This window comes from Diorhabda carinulata, chromosome 9 (assembly GCF_026250575.1).
Source record: "Diorhabda carinulata isolate Delta chromosome 9, icDioCari1.1, whole genome shotgun sequence".
NCBI classification, from domain to species: domain Eukaryota; kingdom Metazoa; phylum Arthropoda; class Insecta; order Coleoptera; family Chrysomelidae; genus Diorhabda; species Diorhabda carinulata.
The window spans coordinates 659062-680887 of record NC_079468.1 but is presented as its reverse complement, the minus strand read 5'-3'; the positions used below and the strand labels follow the sequence as shown (position 1 = coordinate 680887).

The window sequence follows — 21826 nt, the reverse complement described above, 5'->3', positions numbered from 1 at the left end:
CCAAGTTTAGAAAAAAATTTATTAATAAACTTTTTCAAATTAGGCAATCCATTTTACAATTATCTGTATGGTCCACGTAATTGTAGTATGACCTTTTTAAATTAAGTATCCGAGCAACATAAAATTTGAAACAAATTTAATTGAAATTCTTTATCAATTTTGGGTGTAAATCCTTTTATATCCATAGCAACATAATTGATCAAACTACGTCAAGTTGACAAAGTTGTTAACGCGAAGAATTATGAGAAGTACGGATAATACAGTTTTGTGAGTAATTACTACGAAATATTCTAAATAAAATATCAATTTCGATACTTATTGCACATTAAGTGATCCAAAGAGAATAATTTATAGGGGTGTTGATAAAATAATCAATGACGATTTGAAATTAATTTCCAGATGGGCTAAAATAGGGCAAGTTAAGTTTCTGGGTTTAATATCTAAAGATGTTCTTTGTTATGGTAACGGCTGTGTTGCAAAGTTTTACCATCTCAATACCAAAGATGAAAAAATGATGGTGGCAAATTCGCCAAACGGAAACGGAGACGGTATTAACGAAGTTAGAGGACATAAAACTCATTATGTTTTCGCGTATGCAGAAAATTGCAACAACGCTCGTATATTCGTAAAGAATTATCCCAATTTCGAAACTATTCAGATATTTCGTGGTAAGTAAAAGATTGAATTACGGGTTGCCTAAAACAAGTTTATGATTTGTGATATTTCCAGAGCCGGCTTCGGAAGGATACATTAGTATAACATTCGCAGAAACTTCCTTGTTGATTACTTTAGGGGAATTGCCCAAGTTTACGATTACTGTTTGGAATTGGAGAACCAATAGGAAATTAGCAGAATTGGACACTGATATGCATACGAGAGATCAGCGTATAAGGTAGTTTTTTTATAAATATTGTCGTTAATTTAGAATGAAATTGTGCATAAAATACGTACTATAAGGTTTGTTTTTGGTAGCTGCACCGGAACTGTACTGAACTCGATTAGTGAAGACCAAGAACGATACAGTGCAGAGTAGTCCAGAGCGCAATGGAGCATTTGTTGATTGTTGTATTTGAGGTTATTTGATGTGACACTAGTTCTGATACAGAGAGCTTTAGTGTACACTTCCTGAACTAGTTCTGCCAGTGCAGCTACCGAGAACAAAGCTATAGACACACTTTTGAGTGCGTAAATCTGTTGAAGTTTTTCGGAAAGTGAGAACTTTGAAAATGTATTTGGAACTCAACGCAATAAAATGATATAATTAGGCATAATTACCGAGAATTCTTTTCAAATGCGAGGGTGAATCAATAATTTTGTGAATATTATGCCAGTTTACGAAGTTTACTTTCTTTGAACAGAAAATTAATTAATTGATTTATTTTTGAAAATTAATCAATTGTTTATTGAATATATTGCATCTATTTTGCGATTTTTAAATAGATTTTTTTCAGATTAACTAATAATAGTTGTGACAAAAGTCCTAATTCGGCTCTGTCATTTCATAAAAACAGTCACAGAACAATTCGTTCTTTTAAAACGTTCGCATCAACTTTTTATGTAGAGTTCAATTATACAAAAATAACAGTGATTAAACGCTGTTATTTTGATAAAATAGTTCCACTACTTTTTTTAAACATAAAATTCTTGAATTCATATATTTTTGAAAATGAATCACTTTTTTATTTAATATATCGCGTCTATTTCGCGAGATTTAAATAGATTTTTTCAGATTAACTAATAATACCTACGACAAAAGTCCTGATTCGACTCTGTCATTTCATAAAAACAGTCACAGAACAAATAATTTATTTAAAAGGTTCACATCAAATATTAACTTTTTATGTAGAGTTGAGTTATACAAAAAGAACTGTGATTTAACGCTGTTAATGTGGTAAATTTTTTTAAACATAGAATTTTTGAATTGATATATATTATGAGGAATTAATAAAATCGATATAGTTTTCTCTAACGCAATAGCGCCTAGAAAAGTTACCTTTTAACTCCTGAATTTTGATAAAATTTCCGCTAGTATAAAAAAGTATTATGAGTAGTTCGTTTCCGAAGAACTTTTTTCGACTCATGTAACTCATTCACATTCGTCGAAGAAAGACTACTTTACAAAATTTTGGCGCGGGTTCGACAGCGACATCTACAGAAAACGCTGAAAGCTTAAAAATGCTTTGTTACCGGGGAGCTAACGAAAGTAGTGAACCATAATCTTTTATCCGTAGATTTATTTAGTTTTTTCGAAAAATAATGAGAACTGAATAAATATAGGTCGTGTAACAATTTTTTTTAAATAATCTGTTTAGATGCAACTGGAACAAACCCGTTCATATGGTTCAATTCGGAACGGGAACAAATGAGGTATATTTTTGGGATTTGCTAACTTGTTGCAAAGAAGTGAGAATATGTCAACACGCTGTAAAATGCGGTCACATGGAGAACTTGTCAACTTTCGCGCATGCTATGTGGACTACAGAAGGAGGAGTTTTCATGTGTGATAAAAATGGCAGCTTATATACCGTAAGTAACTAAATACGATTAATATTAAACGTGTGAAGCTACATAATTACGTAAGCAAAAATTCTTGAATTGATATATTTTTGAAAATGAATAACTTTTTTTAAATAGATTTTTTTCATCTTAACTAATAATAACTGTTACAAAAGTTCTGATTCGACTCTGTCATTTCATAAAAACAGTCACAGAACAAATCGTTCTTTTAAAACGTTGGCATCAACCTTTTATGTAGAGATGAATTATACAAAAAGAGCAGTGATTAAACGCTGTTATTTTGGTAAAATAGTCCCACTACTTTTTTTAAACATGAAATTCTTTAATTGATATATATATTTGAAGATGAATCACTCTTTTATTGAATATATCGCGTCTATTTTGCGAGATTTGAATAGATTTTTTCAGATTAACTAATAATACTTGTGACAAAAGGCCTGATTCGACTCTGTCATTTCATAAAAACAGTCACAGAACAATTCGTTCTTTCAAAATGTTCGCATCAACCTTTTATGTAGAGATGAATTATACAAAAAGAACAGTGATTAAGCGCTGTTATTTTGGTAAAATAGTCCCAATACTTTTTTTTTAAACATGAAATTCTTTAATTGATATATATATTTGAATGAATCACTCTTTTATTGAATACATCGCGTCTATTTTGCGAGATTTGAATAGTTTTTTTTTTCAGATTAACTAATAATACTTGTGACAAAAGGCCTGATTCGACTCTGTCATTTCATAAAAACAGTCACAGAACAAATCGTTCTTTCAAAACGTTCGCATCAACCTTTTATGTAGAGATGAATTATACAAAAAGAACAGTGATTAAACGCTGTTACTTTGGTAAAATAGTCCTACTATTTTTTTTTGAACATAAAATTCTCTAATTGATATATATTTGAAAATGAATCACTTTTTTATTGAATATATCGCGTCTATTTTGCGAGATTTTAATAGATTTTTTCAAATCAAGTGGTAATATCTATGACAAAAGTCCTAATGCGACTCTGTCATATCATAGAAACAGTCACAGTACAAATAATTTTCTTCTTCTTGTTTATTATTTACATTTAGATCGATTTGGAGTATAACTTAGAACGAGTAGTGGAAAACTCGATCGAAGGGTCAACGTTGCCAAGTTTAACGTGGTATAAGAACGGAATTGTGGTGTCCGGTCCTGATAGCGTTCTTAGGGTGAGAGCACCATTAGATAAATAATTATTTTCATCGAAATTTTGATTAATACATATATAAAGTGAGAGTAATTTTTGACGAGACCCTGTATATTATCCATTTTTTTTGACGTTTTCAGCACTATACGAAAAAATCGGGTACGTGGTCATGCGATTGGACCATAAATTTAAAACAATCTCTGTACAGAATATTGTCAGTTAGAAATGACTATCTGATCGGCGCCGATGCCGACGGGGAAATAATAAAATTGAGCGAAAACGAAGAATCTTATTTGTGCGATTCCTCAATGGCGGTCACAGACATCATTATCGTTTATCCAATGGGAGATTACATGGTGGCGTTAAGAAAACAAATCATACTTACAGTGTTTGAAGTGGAAACGGGAGCTCAGGTTGAATTATTAAAAATTATATTTATATGTTTATCAATCGTTTTCGTTTATTTTAAGATATCGACGATGCCTTTGAAATCGGTAGCGTTAGCTTTGAATTCGAATCCGGTGTATCCTTATATGGCGGTGAGCTGCAAAAACGGCGTATTGGAACTAGTATCGGTGTATAATCCGGAAAAATTGCGTATCATGTGCGATTTTCATCTAACTCATAATCCTATTCAAAAAATCAAATATTTCGAAAAAGGAAGAATTTTGGTGACAGCTTATTTAGATAAAGGAGATATGTTTATAATCGAGGTAATGAAAAACGATACGAACCGAATTTAACCGATTATCAGTTTTATAGTGTTGGTTGATCCAAAAACAACTGTGATCTAGCCATGTTATTAGAATAAAATTAAAATCCTATCGTAAACGATATTTATTTTTAAACTCAATATTATTGAATTAATTGTTTTTAATAATTTTTTTACTTAATATATCATGGCGATGTTAAAATATGTTTTCCCAGAACAAATTATAACAACAATAACAAAAGTCCAGATTCGACTCTGTGAATTCCTGAAAACAGTCACAGAACAAATCATTCTTCTAAAATGTTCGGATTGATACTTCTATATTTTTAAACATATAATTCATTAATTGATATATTTTTGAAAATGAATAACATTTTTATTGAATATATCACGTCTATTTCGCGAGATTTAAATGGATTTTTTTCAGATTAACTAATAATACCTACGACAAAAGTCCTGATTCGACTCTGTCATTTCATAAAAAAAGTCACAGAACAAATCATTCTTCTAAAACGTTCGCATCAACTTTTTATGTAGAGTTGAATCGTACAAAAAGAACAGTGATTAAGCGCTGTTATTTTGATAAAGTAGTCCCACTATTTTTTTAACATAAACTTCTTGAATTAATATATTTTTGAAAATTAATCACTTTTTTTATTGAATATATCACGTCTATTTCGCGAGATTTAAATGGATTTTTTTCAGATTAACTAATAATACCAACGACAAAAGTCCTGATTCGACTCTGTCATTTCATAAAAACAGTCACAGAACTAATGATTAGAAACTCTAGTACATCTGTCACTTTATCGATATATTCGATATCAATGAAAATAAAAAAACATTGACGTATCGATTATATAGATTAAAATAGAGTCTTTATGAATTTTTAAATAAAAGTAATATTTTTCTATTTTAGGGTCTTCCGGGAACACAAATGAGAATAGTAGCACACGTAGAAGTAAATTCACAAGTAGCCGATTATAGTCTTGTAGCTTCTAAACATTGTTATCGATTATTCGTATTACCGGTAACGTCGAAACATCTCGCCGGAAACAAAATCATCAGATATTGTATTGTCGATAACGAAATATTGAACGTTAAAGAATATTATTTCGATAAACAATTATATGCTTACATAAAACCAACTATAAGACCAGATAGAGATAGGGTTTTTTATGGTATACCGTTCGCTTCTAGAAATGTACACGAATTGGAAACAAAAAGAGGAGTATATATTTTTTACTGAAAAATTTATCGAAAAAACAAATCTGACAACCTAACCTATATAATTATATGTCAAATTAAGTTACACTGTCATTACACTACACTTTATTATTATATTGGAAAAAAAGTGGTAGAACTTTCATAGAACTAAACACGTGTTTCAATTTTTTTATTTTAGGAAGATTCTGTGAAAATAATCCGTGAAATAAAAAGCGGTCATCAACTTAGATTTTTCGAAATGAGAATTTTGGATAACAACACGTGTACGACGTGGGGATTTGACGGTTTCGTTTTCATAAGAGATTCGAATTTCGATAGACAGTATGCGGTGGTTGTGGCACACCATCGATATCAGGGAGGCGTTAAAGAAGCGTACGTCGATCCTTTGGGTAGACACGTTATCACGTTAGGACGGGACGGTGTAACTTGTTGTACGAAACTCGATAACGAAAACATCGATGAAAGTCTAATGCGCGATATGAAAATGACCATAAATTCCGATAAATTCGCATTGATGTTTAAGAGACCGACCCTGGGTTTTAAACCAGAAGGTAAAAAAAAAAAATTACTTATTCTATAATATATAGTATATAGCCAATCTTTTCACGAGAAATTTTGACAAGTTATATAAGAAACAACATGAAAATTCTAATGATTAGTAACGACATCTATAAAATTCATTTCGAAATAATATTTGACGTATAAAACGTTAAATCTTTTATTTAAGTTTCGTTTAATTGAAAAATGTGATATTGAGAATATTTTTAAATCAAAAAGATAAATTTGAGAAATAATTATACGTTTTAACATCGTTATATGAAATTTAAATTTGGCGCCATTAATAAAATTTGTTAGTAATTTGTAAGGTTGTGTTGATAGTTGAGGTTAACACTCCCAGATGGCAGAAAGAACAAATAACATTGTGAACAAAGGCACGATGGTGAGGGAATCTAGTTACCATGGGCGTACTATATTTTTTTTAATAGGGGTTAATTATTTAGATCAATTATGCAGTATTATTAAAAAATAAGTGATTTCGTCGATATAAAACGAGGATTTTCTTTTTAATTATAGCTTTCAATTCAATTTGAACAATTTCAATTATTAATGTTTGTGTTTAGATTTAGGAATTTCGACGATAATTATGAATTTTAGGTCAGTATGCAAACAAAACGTGGATAGAAGTTTACGAAATGGAAAAGAGCATTAAAGAGGCCGCTCTTTGTAAAGCGGAAAAATCCGAAATTTGGGAAGAATTTTACAGTATTAAATCATCTTTGAATTACTTAGTAACTAATAATATAAACGGACCGGAATTGGAAAAAATCGATTTGCAAGAATTTTTTCTGGATTCGAACATGTACAATCAGAAAAAACAAAAAAATCGCGAGGAATGTAAAAAAACTGAGATATATTTGAAAGCTTTGATCGATGCTCAGAACGTGGTAACCGAATATGTCAAGGTCAGTGGAAGGACGTTCAAAAAAGGCAGATTATAAGTTGAAAAGTTTTTTAGAAAACATATTGGGAACCGATGGGAGTGAAAGGGAAAGTAGTTAGAGGTATTTTCCAAAGAACCATAGCAACAATTTACACTTTATTACCGTACAACGAAGCAGCAGCGAAAAGATTAGCTTGGGTCGAAGAACAGAGAAAAATCGAAGAATTTTTATCGGTTCATAGCGTCTTCGAACCTTGGTTGAAATTAACTCCCGAGTGAGTCAAATCCCATCGATTCTTTTATCGATTATTGTCCATATTAATATTTCAGAGAATTAATGAATCAATTGAAATATCGTCATAAATTCACTAATCAAGATTATAATACGATGCAAGCGAGAGGAATTCTCGATGAAACGATTTCCGCTCAATTATCGGTCGAATCCCAAATCGCCCTCGTAGGTTCCGTCGGACAATTGTACATCGAAAGAAACCCGTGGCATTATAAACAACGGCAACTGGTGTCGTTTTATCAATGCGATCTTCAACAAGCTATCGCGGAGGTTCGTATATATCCGAAATAAAAATCGGCAAAAAAAATTTTTTTTCACGTTTACAATTTAAAAAAAAATTATTATTTTCCTTTTATCACTTTTAATTTATCACCTTGTACATTAAAAAACGTCCTACCTTCGATAGAAAAGTACTTTTATAGTTTTATTCATTCTTTTAGTATTTTTTTCACGACCATCGTATAACCCCCTAGTGCACCGCACTGGAAGTTAAACCGAACACCTGCCATAACCAAAAGTTTTTTCTCTTTCCTAGCACTACACAAATTTCACACCCGTATATTTGACGAAATTAATTCAATTTTATTATATTAAAAATCAATAAAACAATTTATTAAAAACATTATATAATTAAATGATAAAGTTAGTCACTTGTACAATGTGGACGAATAAGAATTATTTTCGCTTCGTTTCAAATATTATTGCGTCATTGCCAATTTTATCTGTCTAACAATTGATGGTTAAAATTTCTCAAAGTAAAACAAGAATTTAATATATCTCATAACAGTTTTTTTTAATACATGAATATAAAAAAATGTTTTTAATAAAATTATTCATTTAAAATCACAAATTTGTGTTAATATTAATTAAAAAAATAAATATTGAGATTATGAAATGCCTTGAAAGCACGACAACGTTGTAATCTTATGTTGGATATGAAGGGGAAAATAAGCGTCAACATGCGCAAACGTACTAATGCAGTAGACTGTCATTTTGGTTTAAGCTTCGGCGGCAAATTTGAAAATACGGTAATCTATGTACTTTAGACGTTACTGAACTTATTTAAAATTTTTTAATATTTTCAAACACGTTACTTACAAAGTGTAAGCGGCATCACTGTAAATTTACCAGTGTGTTCAATTTAGTGGTGCTAGATTTTTACGAAAATAACTATTATATAATTCAAAAGAAAAAAGTATCTTGATTTACATTAATACAAGGAAACATAACCTATAACTATCAGAATTGCAAATGGGTAAAGTAAAGTGAAGTAGGTGTACTTAATGGTAAAAGGAAATATATTCAGGCTTAAATATTTTGATATTTTACACGTTTTCACTACACACGTTCACCAACTGACACTTATAAACTAAAACTGCGCCAAATCAACTGTAACGATAAACATAACAGCGTTGCCAGTTGACGCATAATTACTACTTCAACGTAAAATTATAAACATTCATACTATTCATTTTATCACTATTTTATGAGAATAAACCGTTTTTGATATGAAATATCTGTTATAACATAATTTTTGTGAAAATCTGATTATTTCGACATACCTGTGGTATAATTTCATGATAGAAACTTGACAACGCTGTAACTGATACTAAGATTAAAATGAAGGCTTCACTTCTCCCCTCCATATCTCTGACTTACATCAGTATCTACATGGGATGATGTAATTATTACATTGTTGTCAATAAACCGCCATTCAAGGAATATACGATGTTTTTTTATTTATACATTTAATAAATGCTATTTTGTGGTAAATATAAACAATTTTGGTACTTGCGTGTAAAGAATAATAAAATAAATCATTTTAATGAAGATATATTTTCTTTTGGTTCGCGTATAGTACAATTTAAACAAATGGAGTACATTTCCGTTATATTATCAATCATCCTAACCTACTCTTGAACTGTACTTACTAACAAAATCTTCTATGAAATGAAATTTTGTTTTTTACGGTAACAGCAAGAAGTGATAAAACTGAAACAAACTTACAACATAGCATTCAACAAACTGGTGGAATTGAAACAACGTGAAATGGAAAGTATCAAGGACAAACACGAAAGATTACGTCATATTGTAAGAGAGTATAATTATTTCACCGAAAAAAAAGTCTGTTTCGATATAGAAGACCCGGAATGGACTCAAGAAGAAGAGCCAACTACAATACTTACAACGGTAGATAACGAATTAACCGTTACGCCGTATATAAGTCCTAGCGAACAAGCCATATTGGACGCGAAAGCTGCAGAAGAAGAACGTATACGTTTAGCTCTTTTAGCCGACGATTTTAAGGAGAGGGCGTTGATGGCTATGATGAATGGAGTTTTGGAGATTAAATGGGAGGATGAAATAAAAAAAGACGTACCTCTACCGAAATGTATGGTGAGTTTTTCATTCTGAAATCGGTCGTATCATTAATTAATTTCACACTAAAAATTAGATATTTCATAATTTCTCACGAATATATTTCACTTCTACATATTTTATTTAAATTTATTTTTCTTGATGTATTCATTATTTTTGGCGCGCTAGCAGCAGACTGTTCATTTAGTTGATCAAAGTTCAAGTTGGCTGCGATAGATTTCACCCGGCAACACCGGTGTTGCCGATTTTCAATATATTTACGTACAAATAACACGAGTCGGAATACAATTGATTTTTGGTATGTAGTTGGAAAAAGAACCTGAAGATTTTAACGAAGAGGATCTCAGAGCCATTCGGGAGTACGAAGAAAAAGTTGTGGCTCTCAATATCGAAAGGGAAAAATATAAAAATATATTAGAAGTTGATTTTACCAAGATAACGACGTCGTTGAGGGATTCAATACGAAAATTCAATCAGAAGACGAAGGATTGCGTCGAATATAAAATGTACATAGATTCCGGTATGAATCAAGAAAATTTGAGGATAAATAGAGCGAGATCAATTCAAAACGAAAGACTTAGATTATTCGATAAAGAAGAAAGTATCAAGTAAGTGTACGAGTATACGAGGAAAAATTTTTTTGTTCAAAATTTATTTTCAGCCATTTGATAGCGGAAAATGATTTGATAATAAGCCATCTGATCAACACAATTAGAAATTTAACAGAAATTTTAAATGAATGTAAAAATAATTTAGAAAACTTTCTATTGAAAGAGAAAATTTTGGAAAAGGCTTTTAGGCGGGATATACAAGAATTTTCTGCAATTGTACAAGAACATGCAATAAAACTTTATAGGTTAGTTCATTTTTATCGTTTTCTCGATCAAAGCTACGAAATTTATCACATCTTCAATATGCACTACTTTCTATTAAATTCCTTGCTTAATCCAGCTACCACAAGATATTACAACAGTGTTGCCAGATGTAATCGATTTCCTTCAGAATGGAAGATTTTGTACTAAAATCTTTACTACTAAAGAGGTTCTATAAAAAAAATTTGAAAGGCTATTTTATTACTCTACTCTCGTTATTTTTTCTTATTTTTATTAAAAAAAAGTTTATCTCGTGATATTTCTATTGTTTCGTCCAACCATGATTATAAATCAGTTAAAGGAGGATCGTCAAAAAACTTTGGCAACGTTGCTGTAGAAGTTTGTTGTTTGTCGATTGTAGAGCGGTGTTGCCAGATTTGAATAATTTTCTCAATATGAAAAATATTGAAATTAAATTTGAGATTTTTCATCCGAATTAGGGGAATTTGAAATTATATTTTACAAATGCTTTAATAATTTTAGAAACAAATTTCATTTCAATTCAATTGCTACTCTATTGTCGCCAATTACAAAACGAGATTTTTCAATCGACTTTGAACGATATTAAATTAAAATTGCATATTAAGCAAATATTCCAATTTTTTTACGAACAATATTCTCATCAAATTTAATTACTGCTATAATAAATTATTTCGTTGTACTAACCGTCAATTATAACTCAGATTAATAAATTCGTGGAAAAAATCTGGCAACATTGTGAGTGAAGACTGAAATTAATGTTTGTGAGTTGTGATTAGTGGCGCCCTCATTGTTCGTAACACTTCTTACTTTTTTTATTAAAACGCAAAAATTCTAGGAAAAGACCCAGAGCTAATTTCCGCGGGATAAATACCGTGGCAGTTTTAATGGAATTGGCAAAATGCGTTGTAACCCAAGAAAAATCTCTTATATTAACGAACGAGTGTTACGATTATTTAAAATCACTCGATATTCTCGACGAATTCGCCGGTTTGCCACCGGCGATCGACGAAAACATTTTCAAACTAATCTGTAAACACAGAAGATTGAGAATAGAATTTGAAATCAAGGTAAACGAAATTACAAAATGACATTTTTTAATTCATATTTTAATATTTCGTCTTACAGTACGTGAAAAATAGTGTATTAAATAGACTACAGGAGTGTTGACGTCACACACCGTCATTGTTAGGGCAGGGCAGGATCACTTTACAAAGTTAAACCGCTTTGACGATCCTATATGTTATTTTATCGTGTTTTCTTTAATAAATTTTGCAAACAAATATCTTATGACACAAAACACATTAGCATCTTATACAACAGTAAACTAATTAAACACTTTTTAAATAACTTTAACGACTTCACAAACTTTGTTTGAAAAGTAACCTATAACAATATGGCGGTCGCGACGTCACGCTTCTATTGTCTATTATTTCAATCGACAGGGCCGGATCTAGTGATAAAAAAATAACATAAATAAGTATATTATCTCATTTGATCATTATTCTGTGCGAATATTTGGATTGTTAGGCTAGAGGGACACAAATGGAAGTGTCAGATGGCGAGGGGGCTATAGCTAATTGTCAGAAGAGACTTGCAAACAAAAAAGAGAAAAATTTGAAATGGATCGCCAGCATAAGAAAATGTAGAAGTGATTACCTTTACCTTATGCACAATATTCAAATTCAAATTGTTTTACGGAGAGGTTTAGTTGAAATTCCACTTACGGGAGACATGAAAGATTTCCAGGACGCCATATTGGTACCGAAAAAGGAGGTGGAACAAATAAATCATCTCATAAAGGTGAAATTTTAAAATATTTTATAAATAAATAGCGAATTTGAATATTTAATGTGGTGTTAGGATGCCGGTGATACGAAATTGAAGACCATTGTACAAAATATGGCGTTTAGAAGAAGAATAATGGCTACGGAATGGGAACATAAAAAACTTCGTATGACCATAAACGATTTAATCGAACAAATGAACGATATTAACGGAACTAAAGTAAGATATTTTAAAATAAATAATTTTTTTTTCATATACACCAATTTTGTAACACAAAATGCGGGGACGTCCCGTATATTTAAAAACGAAATTCTCAAATTTGATCCTAGAATTTCGGAAAAAATTTCTTATCTACTAAATCGTTATCGCTGATTACGAAAATGGCGATGATAATTCCATGCTATATACCAGGGTCTATATACAGGGTGATTCGAATATTTTCGCTATTGTTTAAATATGTAGAGATGGAAAGTGAAATTTTGTAGTTTTTGCGAGACATGCAGACCTACCTGAAAGGAAAGAGTATGGGCAGAAAAACGGATATCGATACGTTAGAACAAGAAATGGAGGTTATAGGTGCGGTATTCGAAAATAATATGAGAGAACGTAAAGAAAAATTGATGCAAGTGAAAAAACACCTGCGGACGTATCGTAATCACAACAAAAAACTCGACAATTCCATTCAAAATTTGAATATCGATATTTGTGCACTTCGATTGAAGCACGACGAGAATTTAGATGTAACCGAAGAACAGGCTATGAAAGCAAAGTGAGTCTCGACGTTTTATTTATAACGAAAATAATTTTTCATATAATTTTTTTTTATTGAATTCTCGTTTGGTATAAAAAAAGTTGAACTGCAGTTCATGAAAACGAGGCGGCAACACTGTAAACAAACGTAGAACCTTATTCTTACCAGGGGCGTTTTTTTTATTTTTTTTAAATATGGAAAAACAATTTTTTTAACTGAAACTTAGTTAAAAGAAAACAAAACGGCAACGCTGTAAGCATACGCAAATCTTATTCTTACCAGTGGCGTACACTTAATTTTTGAGAAATATGAGAAAAATTTTTTTAATTGGAACTTATTTAAAGGAAAACAAAACGGCAACGCTGTAAGCATACACACAACCTTTTACTTATCAGGGGCGTACTTGTAATTTTTGAAAAATATGAAAAAAAATTTTTTAACTGAAACTTATTCAAAGAACGACAAAACGGCAACGCTGTAAGTATACGCAAATCTTATTCTTACCAGAGGCGTACTCGTAATTTTTGAGAAATATGAGATGAAATTTTTTAATTGAAACTTATTTAAAGGAAAACAAAACGGCAACGCTGTGAGCATACAGAAAACCTTATTCTCACCAGTGGCGTACACTTTATTTTTGAGAAATATGAGAAAACATTTTTTAATTGGAACTTATTTAAAGAAAGACAAAACGGCAACGATGTAAGCATACGTAAAACCTTATTCTTCTTACCAGGGGCGTACTTGTAATTTTCAATAAATATGATATGATAAAATTTCTCAACTGTAATTTATTCAAAAGTAAAATCAAAACGGCAACGTTGTAAGCATACACCAATCTTATTCTTACCATGGGCGAACTTTTAATTCTTTAAAAATATAAAAAACTTTTTTTAACTGTAACTTGTTCAAAGGCGAAAACGGAACGGCAACGTTGTAAGTATACACACAACATTTTTCATATCAGGGGCGTACTTGTAATTTTTGAAAAATATGAAAAAAATTTTTTTAACTGAAACTTATTGAAAGAAAAACAAAACGGCAACGCTGTAAGCATATGCAAATCTTATTCTTACCAGTGCCGTACAATTAATTTCTGAGAAATATGAAAAAAAAAATTTTAACTGAAACTTATTGAAAGGAAAACAAAACGGCAACGCTGTAAGCATACACAAAACCTTATTCTTACCAGTGGCGTACAATTAATTTCTGAGAAATATGATAAAAAAATTTTTAATTGGAACTTATTTAAAGAAAGACAAAACGGCAACGCTGTAAGCATACGTTAAACCTTATTCTTACCAGGGGCGTACTTGTAATTTTCAATAAATATATATGATAAAATTTCTTAACTGAAACTTATTGAAAGGAAAACAAAACGGCAACGCTGTAAGCAGACGCAAATCTTATTCTTACCAGTGACGTACACTTAATTTTTGAGAAATATAAGGAAACATTTTTTAATTGGAACTTATTTAAAGGAAAACAAAACGGCAACGCTGTAAGCATACGTAAAACCTTATTCTTACCAGGGGCGTACTTTTAATACTTTAAAAACATCAAAAACTTTTTTTTAACTGTAACATGTTCAAAGGCGAAAACGGAACGGCAACGCTGTAAGTATACATACAACATTTTTCATATCAGGGGCGTACTTGTAATTTTTGAAAAATAAAAATTATTATCGCCTAAAAATAGGTCCCCAAAATGAATCTCTTCGTTTTACGAACAAACAGTTCGAAAAACCGAACCGGAAGTCATTTTTATTTATTTCTTCCTATAAATATAGAAATTTTATATTTGCAGTGTTGCCATTACCTCGATAATATCTTCTAGTTACTGCATTTCGTAAACTAAACTTGAATCTGTTTATTGGAACAAATATAACGGAGATTGAATTCTGTTTCATTTTAGAATGGAAGGAATCGTCAAAAGGGCTGAATTAGTACAAACAATACAAAAAAATCACAGCCAAATATTGGTGCTCCAAACCGAATTAGAACTATTAAGATTACGAACCTATCCTACTTTCAAATATAAATTAATAAACACCGAAGAGAAACCGTAGTATGCTTGAAAGTATTAAAATATTAAGTTGGCAATAAAGAATACGTTAGAGAGAAATTGTGTTTTTTATTTATCGCAATTTACAAAAAAAATCACCGTTTCGTCTTCCAATTCCATCATCAGTGTTATTTATTTCAGTTTGTATCACAAAAAATCTACAAAGGAAAGACCAAAACATCTAATAACCCCGTATATTGATATATGAGCCGTAATATACTATTGGGGTGATTTTTCTTCTTCACTATTTATTATTTTATGTTGACCAATCTAGTTCTCGTTTCTTTTTTTCATCGAATTAAATCACAAATCTTTTGACGTTCGTATTTATATTTTAAAATTTTGTCTGGAAGATTCGATTCCGAGAAATTCCCCGCGCCCTCGTCAAACTTTCGTTTCAATACACAGGAACGGCGAAAATACGTATTTTCATATTAAAAAATTTGATAATAACCTTCAAAAGGAAATAAAACTTGAAAAAAAAAAGCGAAACCTAACGATTTTTTCGTAAAAAAATTTGATTTCACCTTCTATTATAATTCATAAACTTGAAAATTGCAGAGCCTAGTAAGTGGTTTCTTTACACCGAAATCCGGTCCTGTGCAATTTCAATAAAACAAATTGGTGACACTAGTTTGTTACAATATTTTTTTTATTGATTATTGATAAAAAAGTTGCTGTCTTTTACCTTGTGTTTTCATCAAATTTAAGTTGAAATTTAAATGTAAAAATATAACATCAAATATTATTATTATATTATAACTTAAATGGTCGATAGAGCGAACAAAGTGAGGTTAGGCAGTAAATATACGTTATTATAGTTATTGTAATAATCATAGACAAATTAATGAATAAAAGACTTAACAGATATTCTTTTTTAAATAACAATAGATTAAAAGTATTCTTCAACACACTGAAAATGCTTTATAACTGTCTACGTAAATTTTCAACATTTTCTTTAAAGTTCCTATCAAGGATCGCTTTAATTGGCTACTTAATCATATAAATAAAGGCCAAGTTAATTGGAAAAGAAGATTATTCTATATAACCTCTTTGAATAATTCAATATGAATAATAAAACTAATATAATTTCGATATATTTTATTTAAATATCTCATTGAAAATCACAATTTTTCACATTTATTTACAAAATTTGTTATGTAACAAAGAATTAAATTACGTGGTAACAGGTTTCCCCTCGCAAATATGTTTATGCAAAGACCTCTTATGATGAAACCCCTTCAAACAAACGTCACAATGGAAAGGTTTTTCCCCTGGATGAATCGCATAATGCTCCCTAAGAGCCCTTTCTGAAGCAAAAGTTTCCGGACAAACTTTGCAACCAAAAGGATTTTTTCCGTGCGCTCCTAAATGCCTAACATACGCCGCTCTTTTCGTAAACTCTTTATAGCAAATTTCGCACACGTACATTTTAAATTCGGCATGTACGGAAGCGTGAAGATTCAATTCCCTTTGCGTGGGAAACTTTTCGGGACATTTCAAACATTTAAAAGGATTTTCGCCGTGTTCAATTAGTAAATGACGTTGCAGTCTAACTTTGTATAAGAAAGTTAGAGAACAGAAATCGCAGCTGACATTTTTTGTTTTTTCGTGGATTTTGAGGTGTTTAACAAGTTTCTGTCTCTCTAAAAATCTTTGAGAACACAAATTGCATTCGTGTGGTTTTTCACCCGCGTGGTTCATTAAATGCAATCTCAACGCCCCTTTCGAGGTGAATTTCTTTTCAGTGGGACATATATGGCACTTGAACTCGTGTTCTCCGCTGTGTAATCTCATGTGAGATTCTAATGTTACTTTTCTCGTGTATTCTTTGAAACACAATTTGCATTTGAATTTTATACCTTCGTGTACTATTTTATGTCTTAATAAACTACTATTTTGATAAAACTCTTTGAAACAAACGTCACATTTGAATCGTTTTCCGTATATATGATTCGTCATGTGAGATTTGTATTGACAAGATAAAGCAAAGTCTCTAAAGCAAATGTCACATTTATAAGGCCTTAGTTTACTGTGTATTGCCGCTTGATGCCTTTTTAAAGTGGATTTTACCGAATATTGTTTAAAGCAAATTTTACATTCATAAGGTTTCAAATAATGTAATTTGAAATGTTCCCCGTATATCTTTTTAGAGGTAAACTCTTTAAAACATATTCTACAAGTAAATACTGACTTATTTGGGTTTATAATTTTTTGTTTTGATTTTACATGATAATTTCGATAATGATTTAAATATTGGTACCCTCTTTTGCATATTTTCCCACAGTTGTGGCAAATTACGCAATGTCTTTTTCCGAAATGAGAGCTGAAGTGAGTTTTCCTTAACGTTGAGGTTAAACAAACTGCAACATAATACATTTTATACTATTTTCAAAAAATATATAAACGTTACTTACTTTTAAAACACACCGGGCAACTATATTTTCTTTTATTTTTCTTGTTTACACGTTTCACGTGTTTTAGAGCGATACTACTACATGGATTTTCATCCGATTTAATTTCACTTTTAATAGTGGGTAAATCAAATTCCTCGTTTATTATTTCAGTATTAACAGGAGCTTCGTTGATTTCTTTTTTAATATTAACTAAATCACTCGTACGTATATAAAGGTCATCTACTGATTCTACATTTTTATAGTCATCTACATTAGCAGTCTCGAATTCTATTAGATTTAATGTTTCATTATGGAACCCAGGTTCAGTTTTCACTTGTGAAAGATTTAACGGTGGGTTTTCATATTCCAAATCTGTAATTTCATCTTTGATAGCTATTAGAGACATAGTAATAACATAGATATACGTAATTTTTTAATATCAATTTACAAATGTTGTGACTTAACCCCCATGTTGTTTACATGCTCCAGCGTTGCCATCTACAAGCGTCAAAACTCACATATTATAAAGGTGTAGTCACATGGAGAGGATAAACGTTTCGAAAAAGATCGAGCATAATAGAAACAACCAATGAGTGTTGTTTTTTAAAACTCCATTGTACTATATTACCGAAATATAAAACCGATAATTGCTTTTAGATGTCAAACACTAAGTATATTAGTCTTAACAGTATCAAAATGTCACTTTTAAATTATATATTGAAATAAATTACCATAGATGATTCGAAAGCGTAGAGGGTCATAGTTCATGTCATATTATGACTTCCAAAAATGAAAATTTGGTTTTAATTCGATTTATATTCTTATCAAGGAATGGAATTAGTAAAAAAAATAATAAAAAACTATTTTTAATTGAATTCCTAGAATAGTAATTCTTCTGGGGGAGAATAGAGTAACTGTGTGCTATAACTTTTCAATTCGATGTTTTTATAGGAATAGACCGCCTAATGTTATAAAAAGAAGAAAAGTGCGTGACAAAAAATGTCAATTAGAAATCGTTAATTCGATACTATAGATCCGATATTAATAATTTGCAAGGTGATTTGTTAGGTCTTATATTTTCAATTAAATTTAAATAAAAACTGAATAAACTGGAAATATTTATAGTAGAATTAAAAAAAAGTGAAGTGTACGGAAAAAGAGCAAATAAATAACGGTTAGATTTGTATAAGCACTCGTTTATTTTAAAAGCATAGTGAGTGATTTGATTAGGACATATAATAGATAGAATATCAGAAGTTATATGCGTAGAACGAATGCTAAAAGGTGAAGAAAATGGGGGAAAGGAAAATCGAAGAAAAAGCTGATGGGGGAGGCCAAAAGAGATTTGAGAACAGTAGTTTGTGAGAGATTGGTAAAATAAGTCATAAAACTAGAAAAACGATGGAGACAGTGAAAGATCTAGAAGCCAAGAACCGAGGAAAGAATGGTTGGAGAAGATATTTAAGTACAGTGACTGATGGATTGGCGAAATGAAGCGAAAATGGAAAGAACGTGTGAAAAATATCGACTATCCTGTTACTAATAATAAATAAAAGAAACTAATCAGAAGATGAAGTGTACAGAAGAATTTTGAAAATTGTATAACCTATATAATCAATGCACAGAAGAAGAAGGAGTGATAAGTACTAAAATGTGCCAAAAAAGAAGTGACCAAGGAAAAAATGTCTGGACGAGATTGGAAGATATTTAAGAACAGTGTGACTGAGGGATAAGCAAAATTTGAAGAAATAATGAAATATATCAAAACGAAGGGCCAGATAGGCTTGTAGGGATGATACATTCTTTCGGTTACTAATAATAATAATAAATAAAACAAACAAAAAATTACAGTAGTTTTATTAGTTTTAAATAAGATGTGAACAAAAAACACAATTTCCAAAATAAAAACTGAGACCCACCGAATAATACGTTTCTAATTTCACTAAACGGTCATTTAAGGTCATATTTGAATTAACCTAATTAAATAAAAAACTCCTTACAGCACACTTATATTATCCTTAGAGCACTAACACACCTACAATTACAAATTTAGTAAACATCATAACCTAATTATCATTTTTTATATCGACATAAACTTCTTGTTCCGTACTATCAAAAATCTGTCCCTTTTCCAAGTTAGTACCATTCCCGTTTACCCTACAATATGATTTGATGTGTCTATTGAAAGAACTCCTGTCTGAGAAGGATTTCGAACAAGTAACACAATGAAACGGTCTCTCCCCGTTGTGATTCCTCGAATGTATGATGAGGTGATGTTTAAATGAAAATGTCTTTTGACAAACCGTACAAGTATAGGGTTTTTCCCCAGTATGGGTCTTCAAATGCATATTGAGGGTGTCTTTTCGAGAAAACCGTTTCGAACACACGTCGCAACTGTAGGGTTTTTCCCCTGAATGGCTCCTGTGATGTATGGCTAGATAATATTTTTCAGCAAACGAATGACCACATATTCTACATAAATACGGTTTAGCGCCCGTATGGGTTTTTAGATGTCTATTCATGGAACTACGATCTGCAAACGGTCTTAAACATGTTACACATTGATAAGGTTTGATACCGGAATGAATTTTGAGGTGACCTATTAGATGATGTTTTAGATTAAATGATTTAGAGCAGTATTTGCAATGCCACGGTCTGATTCTATCTTCTCCTTTTGCGAAAGGTTTTTCTTCTTTCATTAAACCTAGTAGGGGTTCCTCTTCTTCGTAAGATTGACTTCCTGTTTCGTTAATTAATTGATTCCATCCTTAAATTCAAATTTTATTCACACACCAATCTACTAGCTACTTAAAATATTTTATTTTTTACCTGGTTCGCAACAATCCGTCGATGTCATAGGTAGAAGTGTATCTCTGATATCTTCAGATACTTCTGTTGACTCTTCGTCCAAATACAATTTTAAATGATCGCCTACAGCTTCGTGTTTTACGAAACCGGATATTGGAGACAAATTTTGATGAATAGATTGTGATTTAATACTACTTTGAATTTCGGGTTTTATTTCTTTTATTGGTACATTTGGTCGAAGTAATTGTTTTTTTAAGATATATTGTTTAAGGGCTGCGTCGTTTGTCCTACATAAATCAACATAAACCGCAATATCTTTGAGTTTTTGGATACAATCGTGACAGATGTAATTGGGTTTATCACCATGTAAAAACTAGAAATTAATATTTCCTTCTTTTGAAAATACATTTCGAGATATTGAGATTTTTGTTAAAAATATATAAAATACCTAATAATTACCTGAATATTTGTTACGTCTTGAAAAACTTTCCATATATAGTGTTGACTTTCGAAAAACATTATGTTTCTAGGATCAAAACATGCTCTACAAATCTGTGGATAATTAAAAGACATATCTTCTTCTCTCATTGTACTCATATTATAATAAAGATACAATATTAAGAAAAAATACTTATATACATTTACTTTTCATAATTATCAACAAACCCTATATGAAAATATGGATAAGATAATCGATGACAGAAATATTTCGAACGAATCGATAAATGATTAGAAAATCATTAGTTTTAAGAAATTAATGAATGTATATTAAAAAAACAGTAATACTTGTTTAGCATAATTATAGGAGTTTTTAGAAACTATGATAGAGTTAACCATATCATGATCTGAATGTTTGGAAGTAATCTGGATCTCGTTCACTGTAGAAAATCGAAAGAACTAGTTTTAGCTCGATTGTATTGTTACGCAATCAGCTGACGGGCTATATAATTTTTTTGAAGTTTAACAAATAATAATTACCCTTATAACGTTATCTATGATTAAATCTTATGAGCAGCGTAGTTAATATACTTGCGATTTTTGTATTTTTTGGGATTTCGAAATAAAAATATCTCATTGGTAAAGAAATTCGTTGTAAAATACTTGTGTTGGTAAATCGCTAATGACTGCTGAATGATTATCAAAACTATGATGTTATAAATTGACGCACGAAACTAAAATAATGAAAATAAAAGTTAAATTAAATTTGTAATTTCCAACGAAATGGATCGCGACGTTCGGAAACATAATCGATTTCCGGTAAAGAATTGGTTGCCTATCCTGATTTATGACGTACCTGTTGTCAAAATACAATAGATGATTGAAAAACATAGAGTCGTATATTCTAGTTCTTTAATACGGTATCAAAAAGGATATTATTCTCATTGATATCCCTAATATAAAAAAACATAATTTTTTTTTAATAAT

The 21826-nt window shown here is 30.7% G+C and overlaps 3 protein-coding genes across 4 annotated transcripts; 1 reads left to right on the top strand and 2 right to left on the bottom strand.

Moving 5' to 3' along the window:
* The first annotated feature begins 201 nt into the window (after positions 1 to 201).
* LOC130898150 (cilia- and flagella-associated protein 43) lies at positions 202 to 15254 on the top strand. The gene is made up of 20 exons (XM_057807222.1): positions 202 to 267; positions 400 to 668; positions 730 to 892; positions 2313 to 2526; positions 3595 to 3714; positions 3833 to 4105; positions 4163 to 4405; positions 5324 to 5635; positions 5810 to 6182; positions 6787 to 7094; positions 7148 to 7347; positions 7403 to 7634; positions 9342 to 9761; positions 10050 to 10351; positions 10405 to 10599; positions 11433 to 11664; positions 12125 to 12397; positions 12458 to 12601; positions 12868 to 13151; positions 15048 to 15254. Exons 1-20 carry the CDS (start codon positions 242 to 244, stop codon positions 15199 to 15201), a joined length of 4737 nt encoding a protein of 1578 aa, XP_057663205.1. The 5' UTR covers positions 202 to 241; the 3' UTR covers positions 15202 to 15254.
* A 1029-nt stretch (positions 15255 to 16283) lies between these two features.
* On the bottom strand, positions 16284 to 18225 carry LOC130898151 (gastrula zinc finger protein XlCGF57.1-like). The gene is made up of 2 exons (XM_057807223.1): positions 17615 to 18225; positions 16284 to 17560 (listed from the first exon to the last, which is right to left on the bottom strand). Exons 1-2 carry the CDS (start codon positions 17997 to 17999, stop codon positions 16374 to 16376), a joined length of 1572 nt encoding a protein of 523 aa, XP_057663206.1. The 5' UTR covers positions 18000 to 18225; the 3' UTR covers positions 16284 to 16373.
* Positions 18226 to 19435: 1210 nt separating this feature from the next.
* Positions 19436 to 21609, bottom strand: LOC130898156 (gastrula zinc finger protein XlCGF57.1-like). 2 transcript variants are annotated; one of them, XM_057807230.1, is made up of 4 exons: positions 21380 to 21609; positions 20861 to 20953; positions 20423 to 20774; positions 19436 to 20360 (listed from the first exon to the last, which is right to left on the bottom strand). In XM_057807230.1, the coding sequence occupies exons 2-4, from the start codon at positions 20918 to 20920 to the stop codon at positions 19660 to 19662; spliced, it is 1113 nt and encodes a 370-aa protein (XP_057663213.1). In that variant the 5' UTR covers positions 20921 to 20953; positions 21380 to 21609; the 3' UTR covers positions 19436 to 19659. The 2 variants fall into 2 exon arrangements, with proteins under 2 accessions (XP_057663213.1, XP_057663212.1); XM_057807229.1 differs by lacking the exon at positions 21380 to 21609 and having other exon boundaries at positions 20861 to 21298.
* Between the last annotated feature and the right edge of the window lie 217 nt (positions 21610 to 21826).